Source organism: Vanessa cardui, chromosome 10 (assembly GCF_905220365.1).
Source record: "Vanessa cardui chromosome 10, ilVanCard2.1, whole genome shotgun sequence".
Lineage (NCBI taxonomy): Eukaryota > Metazoa > Arthropoda > Insecta > Lepidoptera > Nymphalidae > Vanessa > Vanessa cardui.
Window position 1 is genome coordinate 14,800,078 of NC_061132.1, and position 21,477 is coordinate 14,821,554.

The following is a 21,477-nucleotide window of genomic DNA, read 5'->3' on the forward strand; positions in this document are numbered from 1 at the left end:
ATTGCTCGCGTTTTAGGGGTCGGTTGGGTTAGGCAAAAAAACGAAGTCTATGTATCCACCTAATTTCATGAAATTCGGTTTGGTAGTAAAAGATATATATATGTACTGTATGTCGCACAGTACATATCATCCAAAATCATTTGAACATTTTTGCCAACATCGACCGTTCACGTCTAATGATTGATAATTATTATTAATTTTATAATAAATTTAAGACTCGATCGGAATAATTCGGGGAATCTCTTTCATTTTATTCTAGACTGGGGTAATCAATACGACATAATATCAAATTAAATAATAAATCGCCTAGTTAGTAGCGCAGTAGTCGAGTCCCGACGGAGATTGCGTTACAACAAACCAGCCCAACAGCCGCGTAACGTGCCTCGTGCCATAAAACCAGCGTTCTATTACTCAAACATTGCGTTTTCAATATTAAAGTAAGTACAACATTACTTCCTACATGTCAAACTTGTGAGATAAATACGATTACCGTATACCCGTACAGTATATAAGCTTCGAATCGGTAATTTCCACTGCTGACCGTCTGACTAATGTTATGTATTTCCTTCTTGACACTTTTTATCAATATATTTAGTAATAAAATCATGTTTTTTTTTTAAATTATATGGAGTTGTTATTATCATTCTTAATCGTGTTTATGTAAAAATATCATTAACAATATTTTTATTTGATTTAATTATAACTAATGTATTATAATTGGCTAGATCAGAAAATAAAAAAGAAAAAAATATTTAAAAATACACTTATATATTATGTATTATGTAGATGCTCGTCAATAAATGACAAAATTGATGAAAACAATGCATAAAAATGAAGTGAAATAAATTAATGAAAGTATTATAACCAATAAGATATTTAAATACACATTATTGCCTTCAACAAAATTAATCAGGTTACTGTGCAAATGTGCGAGCATTAATAAATAAAACTGCTGAAGTAATTTTCCGCAACAAAATACGAAAATCTCCGAGTATCAGGTATTAACAAAGACAAACAATATTCTTATAATTCAATATTGAACAGTGAATTTCCGTTGTCACAGCGCAATGGGTGACGTTTCGGTGACTTCTTGACAAAATGGCCGTCTATACCACCCATACCACATTATATACCACAGAAACGATACTACGCTAGAGTACCATTAACAAGAAAATCTTAACTTGAAGTTAGACACGCCATCATGTATGTATTTTTATACAACAACGAAGAATATAGTATACACGCTACACACAAGAGAAAGCGGAGGCAGGAAGGAGAAGACAAGTCAGGAGAAATTTCCGGCGTTTGTCGTCACGGCTTACGAGTCGATCTTACCCGTGAGGCGCCAAATTCAAATCAAAAAGTAATACACGAGAAGGAAAATATAAAGAAAAAACGGAACTAAGTGCCATTGCAGTCGTCAACGCCGAACTTTTTAACGCTGATAAAAGATTTAATTGTATATTATTCCTGTAAGTCTTATAATTCATACCGTTACTTACTTGTTTTGTTTGTGTTGTATACATTTCAATCTGTCAAAGCTGTTAATCAAAGCTGTACAACCTCATAGTCCATATTATTTCCGTTTCATAAGTCGATTTTTATGCTTTTCGACTCCATGGCATGCACAAAGGAACCCTCGATCGGAATAGTGAACCTCCATTTCACCAACAGTAGGTGAAGCAGTATATCTGGCAGTAATATGGAGCTTGCTATAAAGTAAGTCTGCCGATCACTGGCTCTCAATCTATTAGTTATAAACACGTATATTGATAGCTAGCGATTCGTGTTAGAATAATTGTACTACATCGACGCCGCCGGCGTCGGGGCCCCGCAGTGATAGAAAGGGAAATAAACTGTTCTAATGAGGTTTATGCGCCGGCCCTTCTATCACGACTTACGTAATGTTTGTTTTTTATTATAATTTGGGACGTTTTTGGACCTTTCGTGACCGTTATCTAATTTTGACGCAAAACTCGTCAGTTTTATTCATTTTTAACAGCTATTAGTTGTGCCTTTTATTTAATTTTCATGACCGCGTTGATGTCATCATAAATATTGTTGTTCATTTGACATACACGTTTATATATTATGCAGTTATATGAGTGTTTATTTTACCATAAAAAAACGTTTTGTTTCATTTGAACGTCTTAAATATTATAATATGAAATCTTTAAATGTATCTCATCTCATTATTTGGCGGACTCAATACTTTAATGGAATTAGAAAAAAAACTTAGAACTATAATACGTATTCAGCTATAGGCCCTTAACTAAAGTTCGAATTCCTACTTTCAATATTAAATCGATGTAACCAAAGATCAAGAAGTGGCCAGTTATGCAAGCATACCGGCGCGCGCGCAGACCAGTGAGCGCCATGACGCCGGCGCGCGCGCTTTTCTTCGCGCTACTCTGCGCATGCGTTCTATACACCCTCGCTGACTCGCAGACGAGCGGATTTCCTCTTGACCAAATTCCTGCAGAATCCTACCACTATGCCACAAATGGCTCAAACGGAACAAAATACAGTGACTACGCCGCCGACGTATTTGTAACGAACATCCAAAATGTTGGCAATCCCAGTCCAGGAGATGATCAAGATATTATTTATCACCTGAGCGGTAAGATTTTGTCTCCGAAATTATCTTCTTCCAGTGATATATCACATTAAACAATATTCTAAACATTATAAAATAATTATCTAAAATATATAAAGACAAATTAAAATAGATTCTGTTTTTGATTTTAATCATTAGAATATTGCGGATTTTTCTACATGATTTACTACTATTACTGTAGTAACAATAATTACTTGCGGTCCATACAGTCTTACAAAATCAAAATATATTTTAGTCGAATAGGCTTCCATAGAGACTTTTGAATCGTCATTTGACGTTATATTAAATGTCAAGTTACCGGCGCTTCAAAATATAAATCCCGCGAAGAACCGCCTAGGAACGTTACAAGTATAGTTACTTTTTTCAATATTTTAAATACAAATTGATATCAATTAAATACAATTATTTTTATTATAAATTTAATTATCGGGCCTCAACAAGAACTTCTCTCCTCTCTTAAAAGTCTTTTAATTCCACTACATCTGTGCAGTTAAATAATTCTTTTGTCAAAACATTTAAAAAATATTTCGAAACCTATAACTTAAATTACAAAAAAAACGTTCTAATTCAAGAACGGTCTGAGAAAACAGATCACTAAATAATAAACAAAATGACATACATTTTATATAAATGTACATTAATTTTTTAAAAGCAATTGATAGTAAAATCAAATTTTCATTAATTACGAGTCACTACGATGTCACAAATTACTTGATATTCTTATAAAATAAATAATATTCAAACGTCAAGTTACTTGATAGATAATTATTTTGCCGCTGTAGAGTATAAGTGGCTTTATTAAATTAACTATACAAACAATCGATTCAAAAAAAGTTATAATAATAATAGAAATAATAATTATAAGTAATACTTAATATCAAGATCTTGGTGTAAAAAATACTTTATAAAGTATATGTGTGGTGTAGCCCTGTGTGTACATTTGTGTACCTCCTGTGGTGTGGTGTACATTTTTCATCTATGAGATTGGAATTGTAGCGTATTTTTTATTTTAAATTGTCGATTATGATAACGGCCACCGTCGACCACGACTAGGCAGCTACGTCACCCAATAAGACATATGAGAGTACACCAGTACGTGCGCAACTACATTTGCCCTGGCTAAACTCTTACTCTCATAATCAGGCAAATCTGACGAGAGCCGAAAGAGGTCAGTGGGGAGCCAGGGGAATTAGGTGCTTTCCCAGACATTTGTTCCTCTTTCAACTTCCAACTGCGATATATTGGAAAAAAAACGTTACATTTTTGTCGGATACACAACAACAGCCTGTAAATTTGCACTGCTGGGCTAAAGGTCTCCTCTCCCTTAGAGGAGAAGGTTTGGAACATATTCTACAACGCTGTTCCAATGCGGGTTGGTGGAATACACATGTGGCAGTATTTCTATGAAATTTGTCTCATGCAGGTTTCCTCACGATGTTTTCCTTCACCGCCGAGTACGAGATTAATTATAAAGACAAATTAAGCACATGAATCAGTGGTGCTTGCCTGGGTTTGAACCCGCAATCATCGGTTAAGATGCACGCGTTCTAACCACTGGGCCATTTCGACTTTTTTAACGGATACGCGGTTTCAACCCTGGCCCTCGTGATCTGCATCTTTACATCTACAAATGACCGACAAGGCTATATTTGTGTATACTTATTCCCACGGTGTATGTTTAGTCGTATGTATGTTATATGATTAAGTTAGGTTAATGTTAGTTATAAAATCACCGGCAGAATGTCTACACGAGTGCTCCTCGCGGTGTACCGACACGCCCATAGACTTTGGTAATTTATCTTTAATAAGATATAATAATGAACAACACTGAATCACTCACCCTTGTAATCAGAACACAGTAATACAATGTGTTACTTCTAAACAGTTACTTATAATAGGTTTGTGTGTGCGCCACCCAACCGGCTTGTGCACAGAGGACTGGGTAGAATTTCTTTAGAAAATAAGAATTTAAAGTGAAATCTCAAAAAACATTGACAAATTACAAATAAGGTACATTACTTGCTAGAAGTTTAGTATGAGTGTTTGTATCTTTGTCCTCTATGGCTCCTGGGCATTTTATTCGATAGTGCTGATCGTTGTGTTTCAGCCTGAGAAGATTCTAGAGCAAAAACGAATGAAACGAAAAAAATTAAAATACGAGTATATTGTTCCTAAAATATACACCCGCTAGTGCAAAGCCGCAACTGTTACATCAATTGTGAAGATTATCAGTATCCTTAGAGTAAATATTACTTTCATCACATTTAACTAACAAACAACTATAAATCTTATTTGGTAAACTACATCATCTGATGGTAAGAACTGATATTGTTGCCGTACAAAGTTGCTTATAAGATGCTACATAAATAAATAATTGTAGATTAGTGTCACATAGGCGAGAAATGTTTAAAATGTATCTATACGCATTGGTGACCAACTTACTATCAGCTAGTTCATTCCCACGTCCGTCGAGCTATACCATACGTATGCCATAAAAATCTAATTTTCATTTCTACAAAATATGGCTTCAAACATTACTCTATACATTATATATTACTCTACTACACAAATAAATATACAACTATACAAATAAAACACTAGATGTACTGCATTTTACAAAATAGATCACGAAACGAGAACGATTGCCAGTTAGCTATAATATGTACATTTTATACCATACGTACTAGTTATTAGTATCGCTGATATTAAAAAGAGAAATGCGAGTAAATTAACAGCGATCGCAATCGATGCATTTAATGAGCGCTAACGGATGACGCGCGCAGACGAGGGTACCAAAATAGACGACAACCGGTAGTAGGGTGTCGTGGAAATTCCCTGGGTATTTCCCACTGGGAATACTGCTTCTTATTTGTTCCTTTTATTCGTGCGTTCTCGCTTAAAATATGATTGAGGAAATCTGTATATAAACCGACTTACTTCTCATCTCTGTTTTCATCTCCCCTTTCTTACAAAATTAAACGGAATTACATACGATTCTTAATAAGAGAAAGAGGTTAGTACAGTGTACACATCTCTTGCAATTTTTTATACAACAGCTGAACTGTGATGTTGTTTTTCCTAAATAGTGGCTTTACTGCTTTACTGTAAACCACCAGCGTAACAAACAATTTAGCTACTAAATAATCTCAGGTCGTAAAAATGTTGGCCTATTGAAATGTTTGTGATATGGGTCTTCTATCTCACAAAGAAATCAAAAACAAAATATACTATAATATAAATATTCAAGAAGGCTTTTACAAGCACTTTTGAATCGTCATTTAACAACTCTTTAAGTGCTTCTACCACCTTCTTAGCATATTCATAATATATAAAAACTACAGGTTATATCCAATTTTTTTTTTTCAATTAATTTTGTATACTTATTTAGATTAATTTTTCTGTCACTTTTGACATTAATTTAATGTAGGCTGAAATTGTTACCCTATAACATTTGAACCATTGCTTTAGAAGGCGTCACTGACCCCAAAGTATTTTTAACGAAAGCATAAATTCGATAAAACAATATGCTAAAAATATAAATCGGCCAACCAAAAATATTGTGTAACTTTAAAAAATAAAAATAAAAACAAACTATAAAAAGTAATGTGGCTGAAAAACTCCTGCTTTAAGAGACTAAAAATAGCCTCATTTAAAGGCAATTGGAAATATATTTAAAACAATGTGCAAGAATATTTAAAACGAGACGCAAATTACCCGCTGACGTCACCCGAGACATCCGCGTTGTATTAAGTTTCATCTCATTGGTTTCTGTCATTTCGAAGCCAAAAATTTCCTGAAGGTGGAATCTTAATTTCTGACAGTTTATGTCCAACTAACAGACAGCGATGTAAATGGAAACAAAACTCGCCCCACTGCCCGATATTTCGGTTTGAAGTCTTTGTTTTTTAATAATATTGAATATTATAAAGTCTGGGAGCCAAACATAACGTATTCGTATGTAAACAAACATACCTTGTAACAGTAATTTGATTGATAAATGTTATCAGAGACCGCTGTCAATGTTATCATGTGATGTTGGTGGATTCTTTTCACGATGTGTTAAATTAAAAATTAAAAACTAATATATATTTCTCGAGTTTTTATAAACAGCGTTCCGATCGTATTTTTCACGAAGTTAATGAGACTACTACTTGCTAAGTACTAAGGGTCGATATGACTTATGGAAAACTTTAACTGAGAACCGGGCGAACATCTTCATATTTTTTAATTTAACGTGTTGTTTTGATTCATTTACAATTTTACGCGTTCTAGCTTAAGTTAAATTATATCGATATCAGGGTTAATTATGAAAATTAATCGCTAAAACCATTTTTTACTATTATATATATCTGAATTTTTAAGTTTTTATAAAATCAAGTTTAGAAAAACTATAGAGTTTGGTGTGCTCTATAATTCATTTTAGGTTTAATTTGCTTTTAAAAAATTATTTTCATAAGCAAATAGGTTCTGATCAAAAAAACAAAAACATCATAATTGTATGTTTTGTCGTTACAGAAAAAAGTTTGACCTTCATCGAACAGCAAGATGACGATGCTATTAGTTATAACTGAAAATGAACACAAATAAAAAGTAACTAACTAGTTGTGGGTGTTTTGTTGAAACTAAAAAAAATTAGACGTCATGGGTCACCTGGAAGGGAATTTGATATTGCTGTATAGTGTGGATACAGTAACAAACACAATAAAAAACAACGTTTGTGAATATGTAATGAAATGGGTAAAAATATATTGTTATTAAAGGACAATACCCTTCTTGGTATGGATCCCCGCACTAAATTGCTTAAAACCCGAAGTTGTTTTGAAAACATATTTAAATTGTAACATAAAGTCGTATACTAAGATTTCTTTGTACATAAGAGTCCAGTAGCTTAGAAACATAACATAATTTGAAGAAATAGTATTGCCCTTGAATATGAAATATCAAAATTCACGCTTTCATTGCGCGTGTTTTGAAAACATGGCTGTCATGAGATGTTGTTATTAAAGGAAATAAGTTGTGATGTTTTAATATTCTTCTTAAACGTATTGACAGTTTATACACCTACAATTGGTTTAATAAATGCTCGATTTCAATGTGTTGAAAAAAATATGTAGGATATAAAATAATATTCTTAACCGTGATATAATCTGAAATATAAAAGAGAAATAATAATTAACTCAAGAAAAGTTAAAAAAATAAATGTTTCTTTCAAAAAGGTTATAAAGTGATCGAAGATTCGAAATATTTTCAATAACAATCCGAGGCTGCACTTACGATACCAAAGGATAATAAAGTCGATCTGAAAACAATGCGTAACGAAAAAACTATGGGAACTTAATCTTTTTATATTTATAAACGGTTCTGATTAATTGCGTAATATGTCAATATATTATATAAAAGACTGTAAACTGAGTAAAAATAATCTAAATAATGCCGTTTCAATTTAATGTAGAGTCAGCCGGTTGAACATTGAAATATTATGAAAGCTTTTGTTTAGTAGTCTCCTAATAGCAAACTTTTGTTAATGGCATTTAATTGAATTGTTATCTGTATTTCAGATGTAAATCATTATTTAAGGGCTGTCAATGAAAGTAACTTCTCACCAAACAGATTAATTACTTTTGACCTTTTTTTTGCATATAAATGTAATGGAATTAACTAATACAATACTATCTGTCTCGGTATCACCCGCGACATACGCCACGGCTGTGAGACCGTGGCGCGCTCTGCAACCTTTCACAATAATTTGACTGTAAATTTGGTAGATCCTGAAATTAGCGCGTTGAAACAAACTCTTCAGCTCAACGTAGCACAGACCGTTGACGACCTCCCTGGTCGAGTAGTGTGTACACCCGTTTTCATGGGTACGCCACTCCGAGGTCCTGGGTTCGATGGTCAGCCTTGGAGGGTTGATGTAGAAAATTCATTACTTTTCTGTGATGTCTTGGATCTGGGTGATTATGGTACCGTTATTACTTCTGATTTTCCATAACAGAAGTGCTTTAGCTACTAACATTGGGATCAGAGTAATGTATGTGATGTTGTCCAATATTTATGTAAATTGTCGGTAAAATGTATTACTTACGCTACTTTAAACAATTTCGAAGATCTTCGTATGTCGAAAGCATGCTCCAAATTATAATTAGAATTATGTCAACATTTTAGGAAGTTGCGCGCATCTATGATTCTTGTACAAGTAAGCTACGTTGTTACAGATGAGGAATACTACGAAATGCCCATTTTGTTCCACTTGGACGAGTACCCGGGCTGCCTCGCGATGGGCGGCGCCTACTGCTTGGGGAGCTTCGAGCTCTCGCCCTCCGGACCAAGCTCTCTGTTCCGTATGATGCAGGTAAGCTAATATATGTTACTTCGGCTAACAATACTATATGATGTAAGTGTGCATATGAATCACTTAACATAAAAAGCTATAGGTTTCATAAATTGACATATTATTTTATAAATCAGTTCAGAGTCAATTTAAATACATTTAAAAAATTAAAAAAGGTAATTTATTGCTGTCAAAGCCATTGTTCAAGCTTTAATAAATTACTGGGCGGACATTTTCATACAAATTACACACAAGTTTGTGATGTATACCAATACTGTACTCGAAGGAAAGACAAATGTTTGAGAAGAGAAGAAGTTAATGATAAATAAATGTAAATCAAAGTCAATTCAAATTACATTAATAAGTATAACTGTCGATACTGTCAATATTAATATTATATATGTGAAAGTAACTCTGTCTGTCTGTCTGTAATCTTTCACGACCAAACCAATGATCCGAATTTGATAAAACTTGTTGTGAAGCAATCTTATACTTCAAAAAAGGACGTAGGCAACTTTTCTGCCTAACATATGACAACCAACCCCTGAAACGCGGACGAAGCCGCGGGCGACTACTAGTATAACATATTACGGTTCAGCATTCCAAATGATTAACATAAAATTCATTGGTCTTTCTGCGTGATACGGGCATGTTTTCAACGAACTATACGTTAAGAACGCTGAGTGGCCCTGGCCTGGCATACCGGCTTCTTTTTTTCGCTGGAAAAACACATTACGCGCTTCCCCCACGTGATGGAAAGTGACCCCCCCCCCCCATGTGGGACTCCCCGGTTTCCTGGCGCCGAGTGCGCCGAGTTCACCGGGTTTACCCACGACGGTTCTGACGGTTGGCCCGTCTATGCGGGTCGCCAACACCTAGGGGGGTTCCCGGCCTGGCATACCGGCCCCTAGATCAATTGCAGTCCTGGATTTTTCTTTCGAGATTTCTTTTAAATTACTAGTAGTGCAAAGCTTAGCAGTTAGCAATGAGTATGTCACATAAAACTCTCCGCTTGCTAGTATACGGCCTCCCTACGTGACAAAATAGTGCAATTTCTTATGCGCTGATGATCCTCGAGCACTGAAATCCAAACCTGATAATAATATATTTTAAACAAGTATTTGCCAAACGCATTCGTAGGTAATCGTTTGCACGACTCCGAGAACAAATGTTTATTGAAGTTATTATTGAGTTAAAATATTATTTCTATTAATTTCGTTGTTTCACAACATCGCAGTGTCTTTACGCGATCACTATTTTTAAACCATTTCATTTTGCTACACACATAAATTACATAGATTATACACAAGAAAATAATTAAATTTAAAGAACACAGTGTATGTAGCAAGCGGTTCTTCTCTGTATAAGCTGTGCTGTGCACAATACTGATTTTCAGATGACCCCTGACTATTGGATAAACATACACACATGCACGCACACGAAAATAAATAAATGAAATTATAAGAACATAAAACTAAAACTAAAAATCCTTTACCCTTGGGAAAAAAACATATCATACAAAAAGAAAAACATCACAAGGAACTTACCCGAATAAAAAAGACATTAAAAATGAATGATAAATACTAAGACAATGTTTATCTGATATTAGCTGACTTATATAAAAAAAAATTTCGCATCTCGAATTTGTGTAACGTGAATGATGTTATGTACCTTTATACCGTATTATTCTATATTGTATACGCAACACGTTACACATATTTACGACATATAAATGGATGCGTAATGCGTAATAATGGAAAATTAGGAACATATAAATTTGGTTGATTCGGAAAAGTAAGATGTCCAATAATCTTTACCGGAATAATACATACTACAGTGCACATAAGTAGCAAGATTCGTATACAAATATTATGTATAAAATAAAATACGATATAATTCTATAATGCATTTTATTAAAAGAACACGCTTCACTTATTAAAATATAAAAACACTGCATGACATGTTTGAACAAACAAAATAATGCACACTGTCCTGATTGTAAGATAAAGTTATTTTTTAATCAAATTTATTATAAGAAATAAATTAAAAATATTTTTATCTAGCCATCAGCAAAGGAATTCTTAGAATTTTAGCACTTAGCATTTCAGCAAAGGAATTCTTATTAATTCTAGGATTATAGTCAACATGTATATATCAACATGTACACGACCATAATACCAAATTGCCACGTTGTTTTGAGGAAACGCAGCTTTGTGAATATTATTATCATCATCATTCTATTCTCCTGCACTGCCGGACTATGTCTCCCAACAGCACGCCACTGAGCTTGAGCCTTCAGCTCTCATCCCCATGCGCGTATCTCACGTCACCCGCGGTAGGGCCCGCATTATAGAAAGTGTAATAGAATTAGCCGATGCGGTCATATTGCATTGAATTCATAACTATAGACAGAATTGTATCGTAACGGACAGTTTCACCATCTGGCGCGCGTGAAGAGCGCCGCCGGTTCCGCTCCGATTGGGGAGGTCGCCAGCGGGTCGGCGCCGGCTTGTATTGTAGTGTTACGATAAACGCGTACTATCGATGCGCTGCACATTACCAATGTATCGATATAGCCTGATTCGGTCGCTATTTCAGCATCCATTACTTCATGCAATTGTACGCTTTTTTAATATATTAGTTGTTTTAAATTGCTAATGGATAATCGGCAATATTTAATATTTAGTCCATTTTTATTTTTTTCTATGTCATTCTATTTTTATTGAGATCGTATTAGCTTGTCGTTTTGTAAGTTTTAATGGAAGAGTGCAACATTGAAACCTATCGCGAAACAGACGCTATCAATAAATAGTACGAGATATTAACAATCAAATAAGGCCAAGTAATATAAAAAAATATCATTACTCCTAATTGACAAACTCTTCGAATACGTTTTACCACAGAATAGTATGCCTTGATGAGATGAGGGAAAACGATTCTTCTATAGTCTCTCTTGAAAATGTTCCAATGCATTCGTACTAACTCAAACATACTCGATTGTTCGTCGTAGTAAGAGACTTTGCTTATAACTTTATAAACGAATATAAAAGAGCAGCTAGCGAGGCTCTCAGAAAAAAAATTTGAACAAAATATTTTTTCCTTTATATTATTTGAACTTAACTTTTATCGAACAAAATTAAAACGTAAATATTTTTATTTAAAACAGTTCTTGTTGTTCCATTTCAATTGTAAATTTTATTTATTTCCCAAATATTTACGTATTGGTTTAAAAATATATGTGATACAAATTAACATATAATAATAAGAAAATCTTTATTCATTACAAAACAAGTATTAAAAAAAATCCAAAAAATAAACAATAAGAAATATTTTTTTAGTAATAATATGTTTAATTGTGCTTAAATTTACCTTAACATTCATTATTGTATCTGATTATATTAAATAAAATAATTTTGATACAAATTGATTCACAATGTAAATTTATAAAGTAGATTAAATATGTATTTTACAATGAACACATTTTTTATAAACAACAAAAAACATTCCATTCATCAACGCACATACTCCAACCAACCTTGGGAACTGAGATTTTATATTCCTTGTGCCTGGAGTTATCAGTATAGCTCATCTTACTTAAACAGAATAATCCTAAGTATTGATTCTTTGCGGTATAATACATGATGTCTGGTCCCTACCTAAACAGACTTTAGCACAAGGGTGTGCACCCTTTTAGGTAGGGACCCTGTTTAGGTAGGGACAAGCCCTAACATCGAGTAGTATGACATTATATTAACAAGTATCATTGTTCCAGCGCTACTCGGCGAACTGGGTGGATAATTTCAATCACACGCGATTACATCGCGGCCTCTGCCTGACTCGCAGCTGCGCCGCCGCCGGCCGCGACTCCGCGCATGCGCTGGACGCCTGGTGAGTGCATTACTTATCACTGTTTTTAGTGAGTTAGTGGCTCTGGATTGCTCTTCCCACGTAGGTATTGCAGCTGCCCCACAATCTTTATTTTCATTTAATACAGTCCTTAAACTCTAGACCTAGTAATAGGTAGAGATAGAATAACAGTTTCGGTAGGCGTTGCGTCCCGCACGACATCAACACGCCAATAATCAATCATTTCATTCACTAAATCAATTAGTCAGATGTATGTTTCGCTATCCTTATTCCCGCTGTCACTGTCTCGCTAGGTTCGCGTCCTGTGTGAACGCGAGCGTCACGTCGGCTTACAACCTGTCAGCACGGCTCTACCACCTGGACTACTGCACCCGCGGCCCCGACCACCGCTCGCCACCGCTCTCCACCAGCGAACGCGCCTTCGCCGGCCTAGTCGTTGCTCTGCTAGCTCTGGCTACCGTCAGCACAGCACTCGATATGAAACTATCAGATCACACCAAAAAAGGTCTGTATTAATAAGCTAACTCTCACAACGAAATTGAAAACAAATATTGTTAGGCAAAAAACGTAGGCTACTTTTTGGCCTAACAATATTTCCTCCCGGTGCAATTTTACTCCAAACCAAATTTCATCAAATTCGGTCCATTGGTTTGGCCGTGAAAGAGCGACAGACAGACAGAAAGAGTTTCTTTCAAATTTATAATATTAATATAGATAAATAACAATTAAGACCAAATATTCGTTATAAAATTAGAATTAAAAATATAACTCTACTGACACCTCGCCCTCCAAGTTGTAGGAAGGAGTGTCGCGACATAAATACTCAGCCAAAATTGGTGACGGTGGTAAGTTAAGTTTTCTTTATCCGGAGACAAAGTAAAACTGCCCTATCGAGCTCGTAATTGAAACCTCACGATCTGTGTGAGCAAACCTAAAGACTATGAATACAGTAAAAAGTAATTATTGAATTTGCGATGTTCTAACAATCAAAGCATATGAGTCTGAATGAACACTGTAAACAGCCTGACCACTGGCGTACACTGATAAGGTTCGGTCGTCTGTGCAATGTTTACGCGTCGCGTCGCCGGCCGGCGACCTTACGTAACATTTCATTACACTTTTCCGCGAGTTAAATAAAGTTATAATATTTGTTTCTTGTTTGCGAAATCGTTTTTGCTAAGCAATGCAAATCAATTATATATAAAAGGCATCTATTAGCAACCAATATTACTTAATACCAGTGAAAGTTTGGACATTATTTGATTGGCATTAAAAAAAAAATACAGTGCTTAAACCAAAGTGTAGTTAGTTCCAAACGCTGTATGTGTCGATATCGACTCCCAGAATTTGTGACTTTCAGAAAGCTATGTCTAGTCTCCTTGGCGAGTATCTCGTATTGAGTAGGTAGTAAAAGGGCAGTCTAGAATGACCCACAGACTTCCATATCGCTTGGGACGCGTTAGCCTATTTAGAGTAATATTCCGAATATATATAAAAAAATATGTGTGAATTGAGTCACAACCTTTAGGTGCCTGAAAAACGTAGCACCAAGTAACCTAAAATGTCTTTATTTTGATGGTAAAAAAATACTCGCCTACATATGAGATATTACTCAATAAATCCATCACCCAAAAGACATCAACGCGTTCATGGCTTTCACACCTCGCCTCATTGCCTTCACTGGTGACAGGAGGGCTGGTTAGTTTTTTACCCAGAGGATTGGAATTGCGATTCAACGGGGAAATGCTGCTGGCATTCTTGCCACCATTCCACGCGGTCAAGATTTATACAGTAACTAGTTTTAGTTCATATTTGTATATATTTAAGCATTTAATGTTATTAATTCTTATGATAATAAATGTTAATTTACTAATAATAATTAGGTAAAACCGAGGCATATTAACTATAATTTTGAAAGAGATATTAATAGGCAGATACGTAGATGTTTTTTATCTTATTTATTTTAAAAACGACATTTTATTGCAATTTAGTAGATATATTATTATTAAATTTTAGCGTACTATATGAGATAGACGTCTAGAACAAACTTGCAACCTTATTTACCTAAGTAATCTGTAAATAAATTAAAAGTGTTTATGGAAATGAATTGAATTGAAAGCTCTTATTAGTAATGGTACGATTTAGTGTGAGTAAAGAATCGACATGGCCCAGTGAATCGAGATGGCCCAGTGGTTAGAACGCGTGCATCTTAACCGATGATTGCGGGTTCAAACCCAGGCAAGCACCGCTGATTCATGTGGTTAATTTGTCTTTAAATTCATCTCGTACTCGGCGGTGAAGGAAAACATCGTGAGGAAACCTGCATGTGACAAATTTCATAGAAATTCTGCCACCCGCATTGGAAGAGCGTGTTGGAATATGTTCCAAACCATCATCATCAATCTAAGGGAGAGGAGGTCTTTTCAGCAGTGAGAATTTACAGGCTGTTGTTGTTGTTGTTGAAGTGAGTAAAAGTGTATTGCATCGTAAACGCACATGTATACACGCTCAGAGTACGGCTGGGCGCTCTGCTGGTCGCTGCGGCGCTCGTGGCGCTCTCTGACGGCGCCGGCGCCGGGCGCGCGCGGGCCGGACCTGCGCTGCTTCGACGGCCTGCGGGTGCTGAGCATGCTCTGCGTCATCATCGAGCACGTCTGCTGGCTCGGCACGCTCTCCTACGTCGCCGACACCAGATACTTCGAGCAGGTCTATTATAGTTTCAAATTGGTTTCAACTATTATTAGACTTTTATACGTAATTATATTCATTAAAATGGAAAGAGTTTAAATACTTATGAAATGAGATATTACACTAAAAAGTTAGGTAAGTTATGTAACAGTTGAGTAACTCCCCTCGTGAACATATTTAGGGGCCCTGTGACCTCACCCGAAATGGTTACAAGCACATAATCTTCTGATGTAGAGAGGAAACAATACTATATGCAGAAATTAGTAACAAGGTACAAATGTCTAACATCTGTGTCTGTGAGGAATTAAAATATTCTTTAATCATCCATCGTGGATTGGTTGTTGTTCGTGGTAAACCAGGACGAAAATATAAACTGTATTTTCCGCCAGGCTCGCCGCGCCACGGACGTGGTGCTGATGACGAACAGCACCCTCATGGTCCAGGTGTTTTTCTTGATGGCAAGTTTCCTGCTGGCGCACAAACTCCTGCAGGAGCGGCAGCGCGAGCCCGCGGCGAGGACATTCTTCACCACCATGTTCAACAGGATCATCAGGTACCGACTCGTGTCCATCGAGTCGAGATTGAAAATATTCGGTACAAAAACCTCCGCTTACATGCCATTATTGCTCCATACATGTGATTGAAAGAAAATATAAAATGAACAATGAAACATTTTTCGGTTATATTTATACATATGAACATTCATGTCATAAATACACTTTGTCTCATGCCTGAATCAAGTCTGCTCGAGTTCGAGACCGCCCTCGGTGATCAAATTGCTCTCAATGTAATGAATAATAATAATTTCATAAAATTGTATTGAATCGCAATGAATAAGATAAGTTTTCATCAGAATAAGTCCGAGCTATTTCGTGGTCCTGTGGTTCGCTTCCTCGTGGTGGGAGAGGCTGGGCTCCGGTCCGCAGTGGTCGTCTCTCGTTCGCTCCGAGGCTGCCACTTGCCGCCACAAGTGGTGGACGCATCTCCTCTATATGAACAACGTGCTGTATCCCGATGAAAAGTGTTTGATACAGACATGGTAAGGAACTTTATAAGGACTCATCAAATCGCTTGAAATAATAAATTTCTATGTCTCTTACATGAAATATAGACAAATAGATTCATTAGACCTTAGTAGGAGTATTTTGAACCGACAATATTTCGCCCAACGAGTTTATGTTATCTTTGTTCGTTCACACGATGACTGGGTCTAAGTAACCTGATAGCTCTGAATCGCGCACGCAGGTACCTGGCAGCAGACATGCAGCTGTACGCGGTAGCTTTACTGCTGACGCTGCTGCTGCGCGGCCGGCGCCTCGCGCTGCCGCTCCTCGGCACGGCATTCGCGATGGTGACCGTGGTTCCGCTCATGTTAGCGTATGCTTGGCATCTCGTGCCCACCTTCGTCGTGCATAGACCAGAGTGAGTGTACAATATATTTTAAGCTTATTTTAATTTGAATACGCTTTAAAATTAATATTTTTTGTTGTTATCGCACACAGTGGCGTAGCTAGATGAGGGAGGGCCCCGGTGCATAGAAAGAGAATCGGGCCCTCACCCCTTCTTTCCCATCACTCTTTAACTAATAATTACCCTTTAAAAATATAGATACCAAATAAGAAATCTTGTGCGCAGGGTCCGGATTTTCTAGCTTCAGAAGCTTAAGGTTTAATTTAGAGGGCCCCCTGAACTCCGGGGCCCTGGTGCACTGCACCACTTGGCCCTACGATAGCTACGCCACTGATCGCACACTACACATGTGTACTTCCGACGCAGGTCGGTGCGGCGCGCGTACAGCGGCGACGCGTCGTTCACGTGGCTGTACCAGTCGCCGCTGAGCAACGCGGCGGGCGCGCTGGCGGGGCTGCTGCTCGCGCACGCGCACCACGCCCGCCTGCCCGACCGGCTCGCCCAAAACAACGTGAGCTCACTCACTCACTCAACAACAACAACAACAACAACAACAACAACAACAACAACAACAACAGCCTGAATTTCTATGAAATTTGTCACATGCAGGTTTCCTCACGATGTTTTCCTTCACCGCTGAGCACGAGATGAATAATAAAGACAAATTAAGCACATGAATCAGCGGTGCTTGCCTGGGTTTGAACCCGCAATCATCGGTTAAGATGCACACGTTCTAACCACTGGGCCATCTCGACTCTCACACTCACTCAAACATATTTATTCGCAAACAGGACGAGTTTAAAATTTTCGAATAGAATTTGCAATAAAATGAGATTAATTATTTATATCACACCGCATGCTCGCAAACCGCGTTCTGGCATAACTATTCTAATTGTAAATCAATTATTAAATTTATTGTTTAGCGAAAATACTTTCGGTAGTTAGTTTTATTACGATAAAAGCTCACATAAACTGATTATGTGCATTTAAATAAAAATATATTCTTAAATGTAAGTTACTCTCTATGATTACCAGAATATTACATTACAAACATTACATTAGCTTGTTTTATCTGATGATCTGCATACCTCCGGCGCGTTCTGTTTTCATACAACTTTATTCTCTGCGTTCAATGACTGCATTTTATATATTTAGTATGTATATCTGCCAATATCAGCTACAACCAAAGTTCAACAAAATTCATCAATTATTGTTAAATTTTTCGATTCCGCTAATTTTATGGTAAGACCATATCGCCGAAATAGAAACGACAGTTAGATAAGTGTAGATGCCAAAAACCAAGATTGAATACGCTTCGGATAAATCTAAGCAATGCCGAATACATATTCAATTCAAATTATGAAAATAACTTAAAAAAAAAACGTGAACAATGAACATAAATTAACACATTCAAATGTAGTCAGAAGTCGCTCCAAAAAGATAAAATGTTTGTACTCTAATCCTATTATACCAATACGTGTTTAATAGATGATGCATGAATTGTAAGGGTTCTAGGGCTGTAGGATTAGGCACCGAATCTAGGTAACTTTCACTCGCAGTAGGTGGAGTTGCGCCACGCGGACGACTGCCACGCTGCGAGTGCAATTACTGCAGTTTAGCTATTGAGAAATAACTAAGATAACCGGTAAATGTTCCCGTTGCAACGCGAACGCGACCGCGTCGCCGCTGAGATGTTTAGGAAATTGAATTTAGTTGCTGTCTATAAAAAAAGTGAATTAACAATGATGATGAACAAATGCTTGAGATTTACCCATAAACTCACGGCGAGAATATTTGAAATTCAAAATGAAAAAGAAGTTCTCCAAAAAGATACTATTCAAGACCGTCTTGGAAGAAATATTATAAATTAGTAACTGAGGCTGCGATTTTGTGTGCATTTTAATTTAAACAAAACTTTTTGTTGTAGCCTAAGTTATTTTTTATTACATCAGCTTTCTGTCGGCGAAAGTCCCGTCAAAATAAGTCCAGCATATCCAAAGACTAGCCGAAACACACAGATACACAGTCAGAAAGACAAAAATGTTTAAATATGTTATTTTGGTATATGTAATTTGTATACATGCATATAGTCAAAAGCGGTTATTTTAATATTAGGTACCAACAGACTTAAAGAACGTAATTTGTTTTTTTTTTATTAAACAATAATATTTAATTATAAACGAAAAATTGTATAATACATAAACGAAACGAAACTAAAAAGGAATCGAACTCAAATATAAATTAGTCGGAACAGACCTTCAACAAAATTTTTGAAAAATTATAACCGTCTTTCGTAGTTCTCATACATTATTAACCTATTGATTTTAGCGAAGGGAAATCCACCCCAATAGCTACCAATAATATGGATACGCTTCGCTAGACTACTGAGATAGGCTCGACAAGCAATATAAGAATAATCTTCTGTAATTTGTCAGATATTCCGCTGGGTATCGGTGTACTCGGCGCCGGCGGCGATGTGCTGGGTGGCGCTGTCGCCGCTGCTCCTGGGCGCGGGGCCGCCCAACCGCCTCGCCGCCGCAGTGCTGGCAGCGCTGGAACGACCTATCTTCGTCACTTTAGTCGCTGTAGCGCTTCTTGGTGCTATTAATGGGATTGACTGTACGTATTGACAAATAAACAAATTATTTATATGTAATGCAATATTATACATATATAAGTAATCAATGATATTCGTTTTTACTGTGTACTTTTAAAATCTAATTATTAATATAAATAAATAAACAAATAGGGGACAATTTACATACATTACTCTGATCCCAATGTAAGTAGCTAAAGCACTTGTGTTATGGAAAATCAGAAGTAACGATGGTACCACAAATACCCAGACCCAAGACAACATAGAAAACTAATAATAAATACGACTTAAACTATGAATCTGCGTGTCTTTAGTTACAAAAGTAATTGTTAAAACCTCAAAGACTAATATTTGAAAAAGTCGCATGTTTTTGATATTTTGCCATCTCAGCTCTTTCTAATTATAAAATAATCCTTAAAATATTTGTTTAATGTGTGAACAATGTGAACAGCGCCGTGGCGGCGCTGGATGTCGCGAGGCGGGGCGGTGCTGGCGCGGCTGTCGTTCGGGGCGCTGCTGCTGCACATGCTGTTCAACAAGACCTTGCTGGCCACGCGACTCGCGCCCGCGCAACTCGACCGACAATCCGCGGTATGCTTGTTACTGGGTGAATTACTTAAATGATCAATTCTAGCAGCAAGATTAAAGTTAAAAGCAAATATTAAATTTTACATTTATGAATTGTGGATTTCGGTGCATGTTATTCAGACTGCCTTAAATTCTAGTTTGCTCGATGTTGCGTGCACAGAATATTGCACGTTTGCAATTTGTTTACCTACATACATTCTGTCGTTTTTTTAACATATTCGTAACGTTAGCTTAGATATATAACGAGTGGGCATTAGGCGTGGTCAATATTATTTACCAACCTTAACCCTGGACAGAGGTCTTACCTAAAATAGGGCATTTATTATTTTTTTCCCTCACAATAGTCACAATGCACTTAAAATTATTTTTCCTATAACAGATTATGGATTGGTTCGGCGTGGCTGTAATATCGTATGCGGCGGCGCTACCGCTCGCCCTGCTAGTCGAGCTGCCAGCGCAGCAACTACACAAGGAAATTAAAAAACTTAACGAAAAATCGACGAACTCGAAATCCACAGACAAACCTAAATCCTTGGATAAGACAGACATCTGTTCGACACAGCAATGTAATAGTAATAGTTGATAATTTATTCTGCTTTAAATTTAATACCGGTATATTTCAGTGCAATTTACTAGTGTTAAAGTATGCTACAAATAAATGAATATAAATTCAAAAGAAAATTACGAGCTATTACAAACGTAATAGTATTAGTAACAAGCAACCAACAGAGGCTGTTTGTTTCTTATTTTTGCTCGACTGTGAAGGAATATTTTATGTGCATGCTAGAATAAGCTCTGTCCTCCACTTGATCTAGAGTGGAAGCTTCTGCCTGCAGTGAATTCTCTAAAATCCTTAAATATAATAACAAGTTGCAATGTCATCAGTACTACAATTTGTAAAGAGGTCGAAAATGGAGGAAAATTTAGTTGCAATACCCTCTTATTGTATAGGCAATAAAGATCAAATTAATGTTTAAAAATAATAAAATTTCAACACCTTTTTAATTTGAACTTTATGATCATATTCATTTATTCATATTTTTACACAAATTGTATTGAAATAGACAATTAGTATGTACAACTTATTTTTGTACTAAAAAGTAGTTATGTTACATATAAGGTATTTGTGATAAATTAAGCTAATGGAACTGGTATGGTTGTGGGTAGCTCTACCATTATTGCATAAGAAATGGAAGCCGAGCTGACATACTTGATGGAAGTGGTCATCTGCATCATAAACATTGTCTTAGCATAAATTCACAGATAACTAACAGTATACATACACAATTTTATTAGGAAATAATGGATTGGAAACTAATTTTGTAAATAAAAGCCTAGTAGTCTTATTAATATTAAAGTATTGATGTATGATTAGACTGT

The 21,477-nt window shown here is 36.2% G+C and overlaps 1 protein-coding gene across 1 annotated transcript; it reads left to right on the top strand.

Moving 5' to 3' along the window:
- The first annotated feature begins 2,308 nt into the window (after positions 1 to 2,308).
- Positions 2,309 to 21,441, top strand: LOC124533038 (O-acyltransferase like protein-like). The gene is made up of 12 exons (XM_047108206.1): positions 2,309 to 2,620; positions 8,833 to 8,969; positions 12,721 to 12,836; positions 13,109 to 13,320; positions 15,328 to 15,521; positions 15,893 to 16,056; positions 16,357 to 16,542; positions 16,749 to 16,925; positions 17,280 to 17,424; positions 19,349 to 19,532; positions 19,961 to 20,100; positions 20,477 to 21,441. The coding sequence occupies exons 1-12, from the start codon at positions 2,338 to 2,340 to the stop codon at positions 20,678 to 20,680; spliced, it is 2,142 nt and encodes a 713-aa protein (XP_046964162.1). The 5' UTR covers positions 2,309 to 2,337; the 3' UTR covers positions 20,681 to 21,441.
- The last annotated feature ends 36 nt before the right edge of the window (positions 21,442 to 21,477 follow it).

Bases quoted from the DNA above. Each gene is read 5' to 3' on its own strand.
- LOC124533038 (XM_047108206.1), top strand. From the start codon at position 2,338: ATGCAAGCATACCGGCGCGCGCGCAGACCAGTGAGCGCCATGACGCCG. The intron at 12,837-13,108 runs GTGAGTGCATTA...CTGTCTCGCTAG, and splicing joins GCGCATGCGCTGGACGCCTG to GTTCGCGTCCTGTGTGAACG. The intron at 13,321-15,327 runs GTCTGTATTAAT...ATACACGCTCAG, and splicing joins ATCAGATCACACCAAAAAAG to AGTACGGCTGGGCGCTCTGC.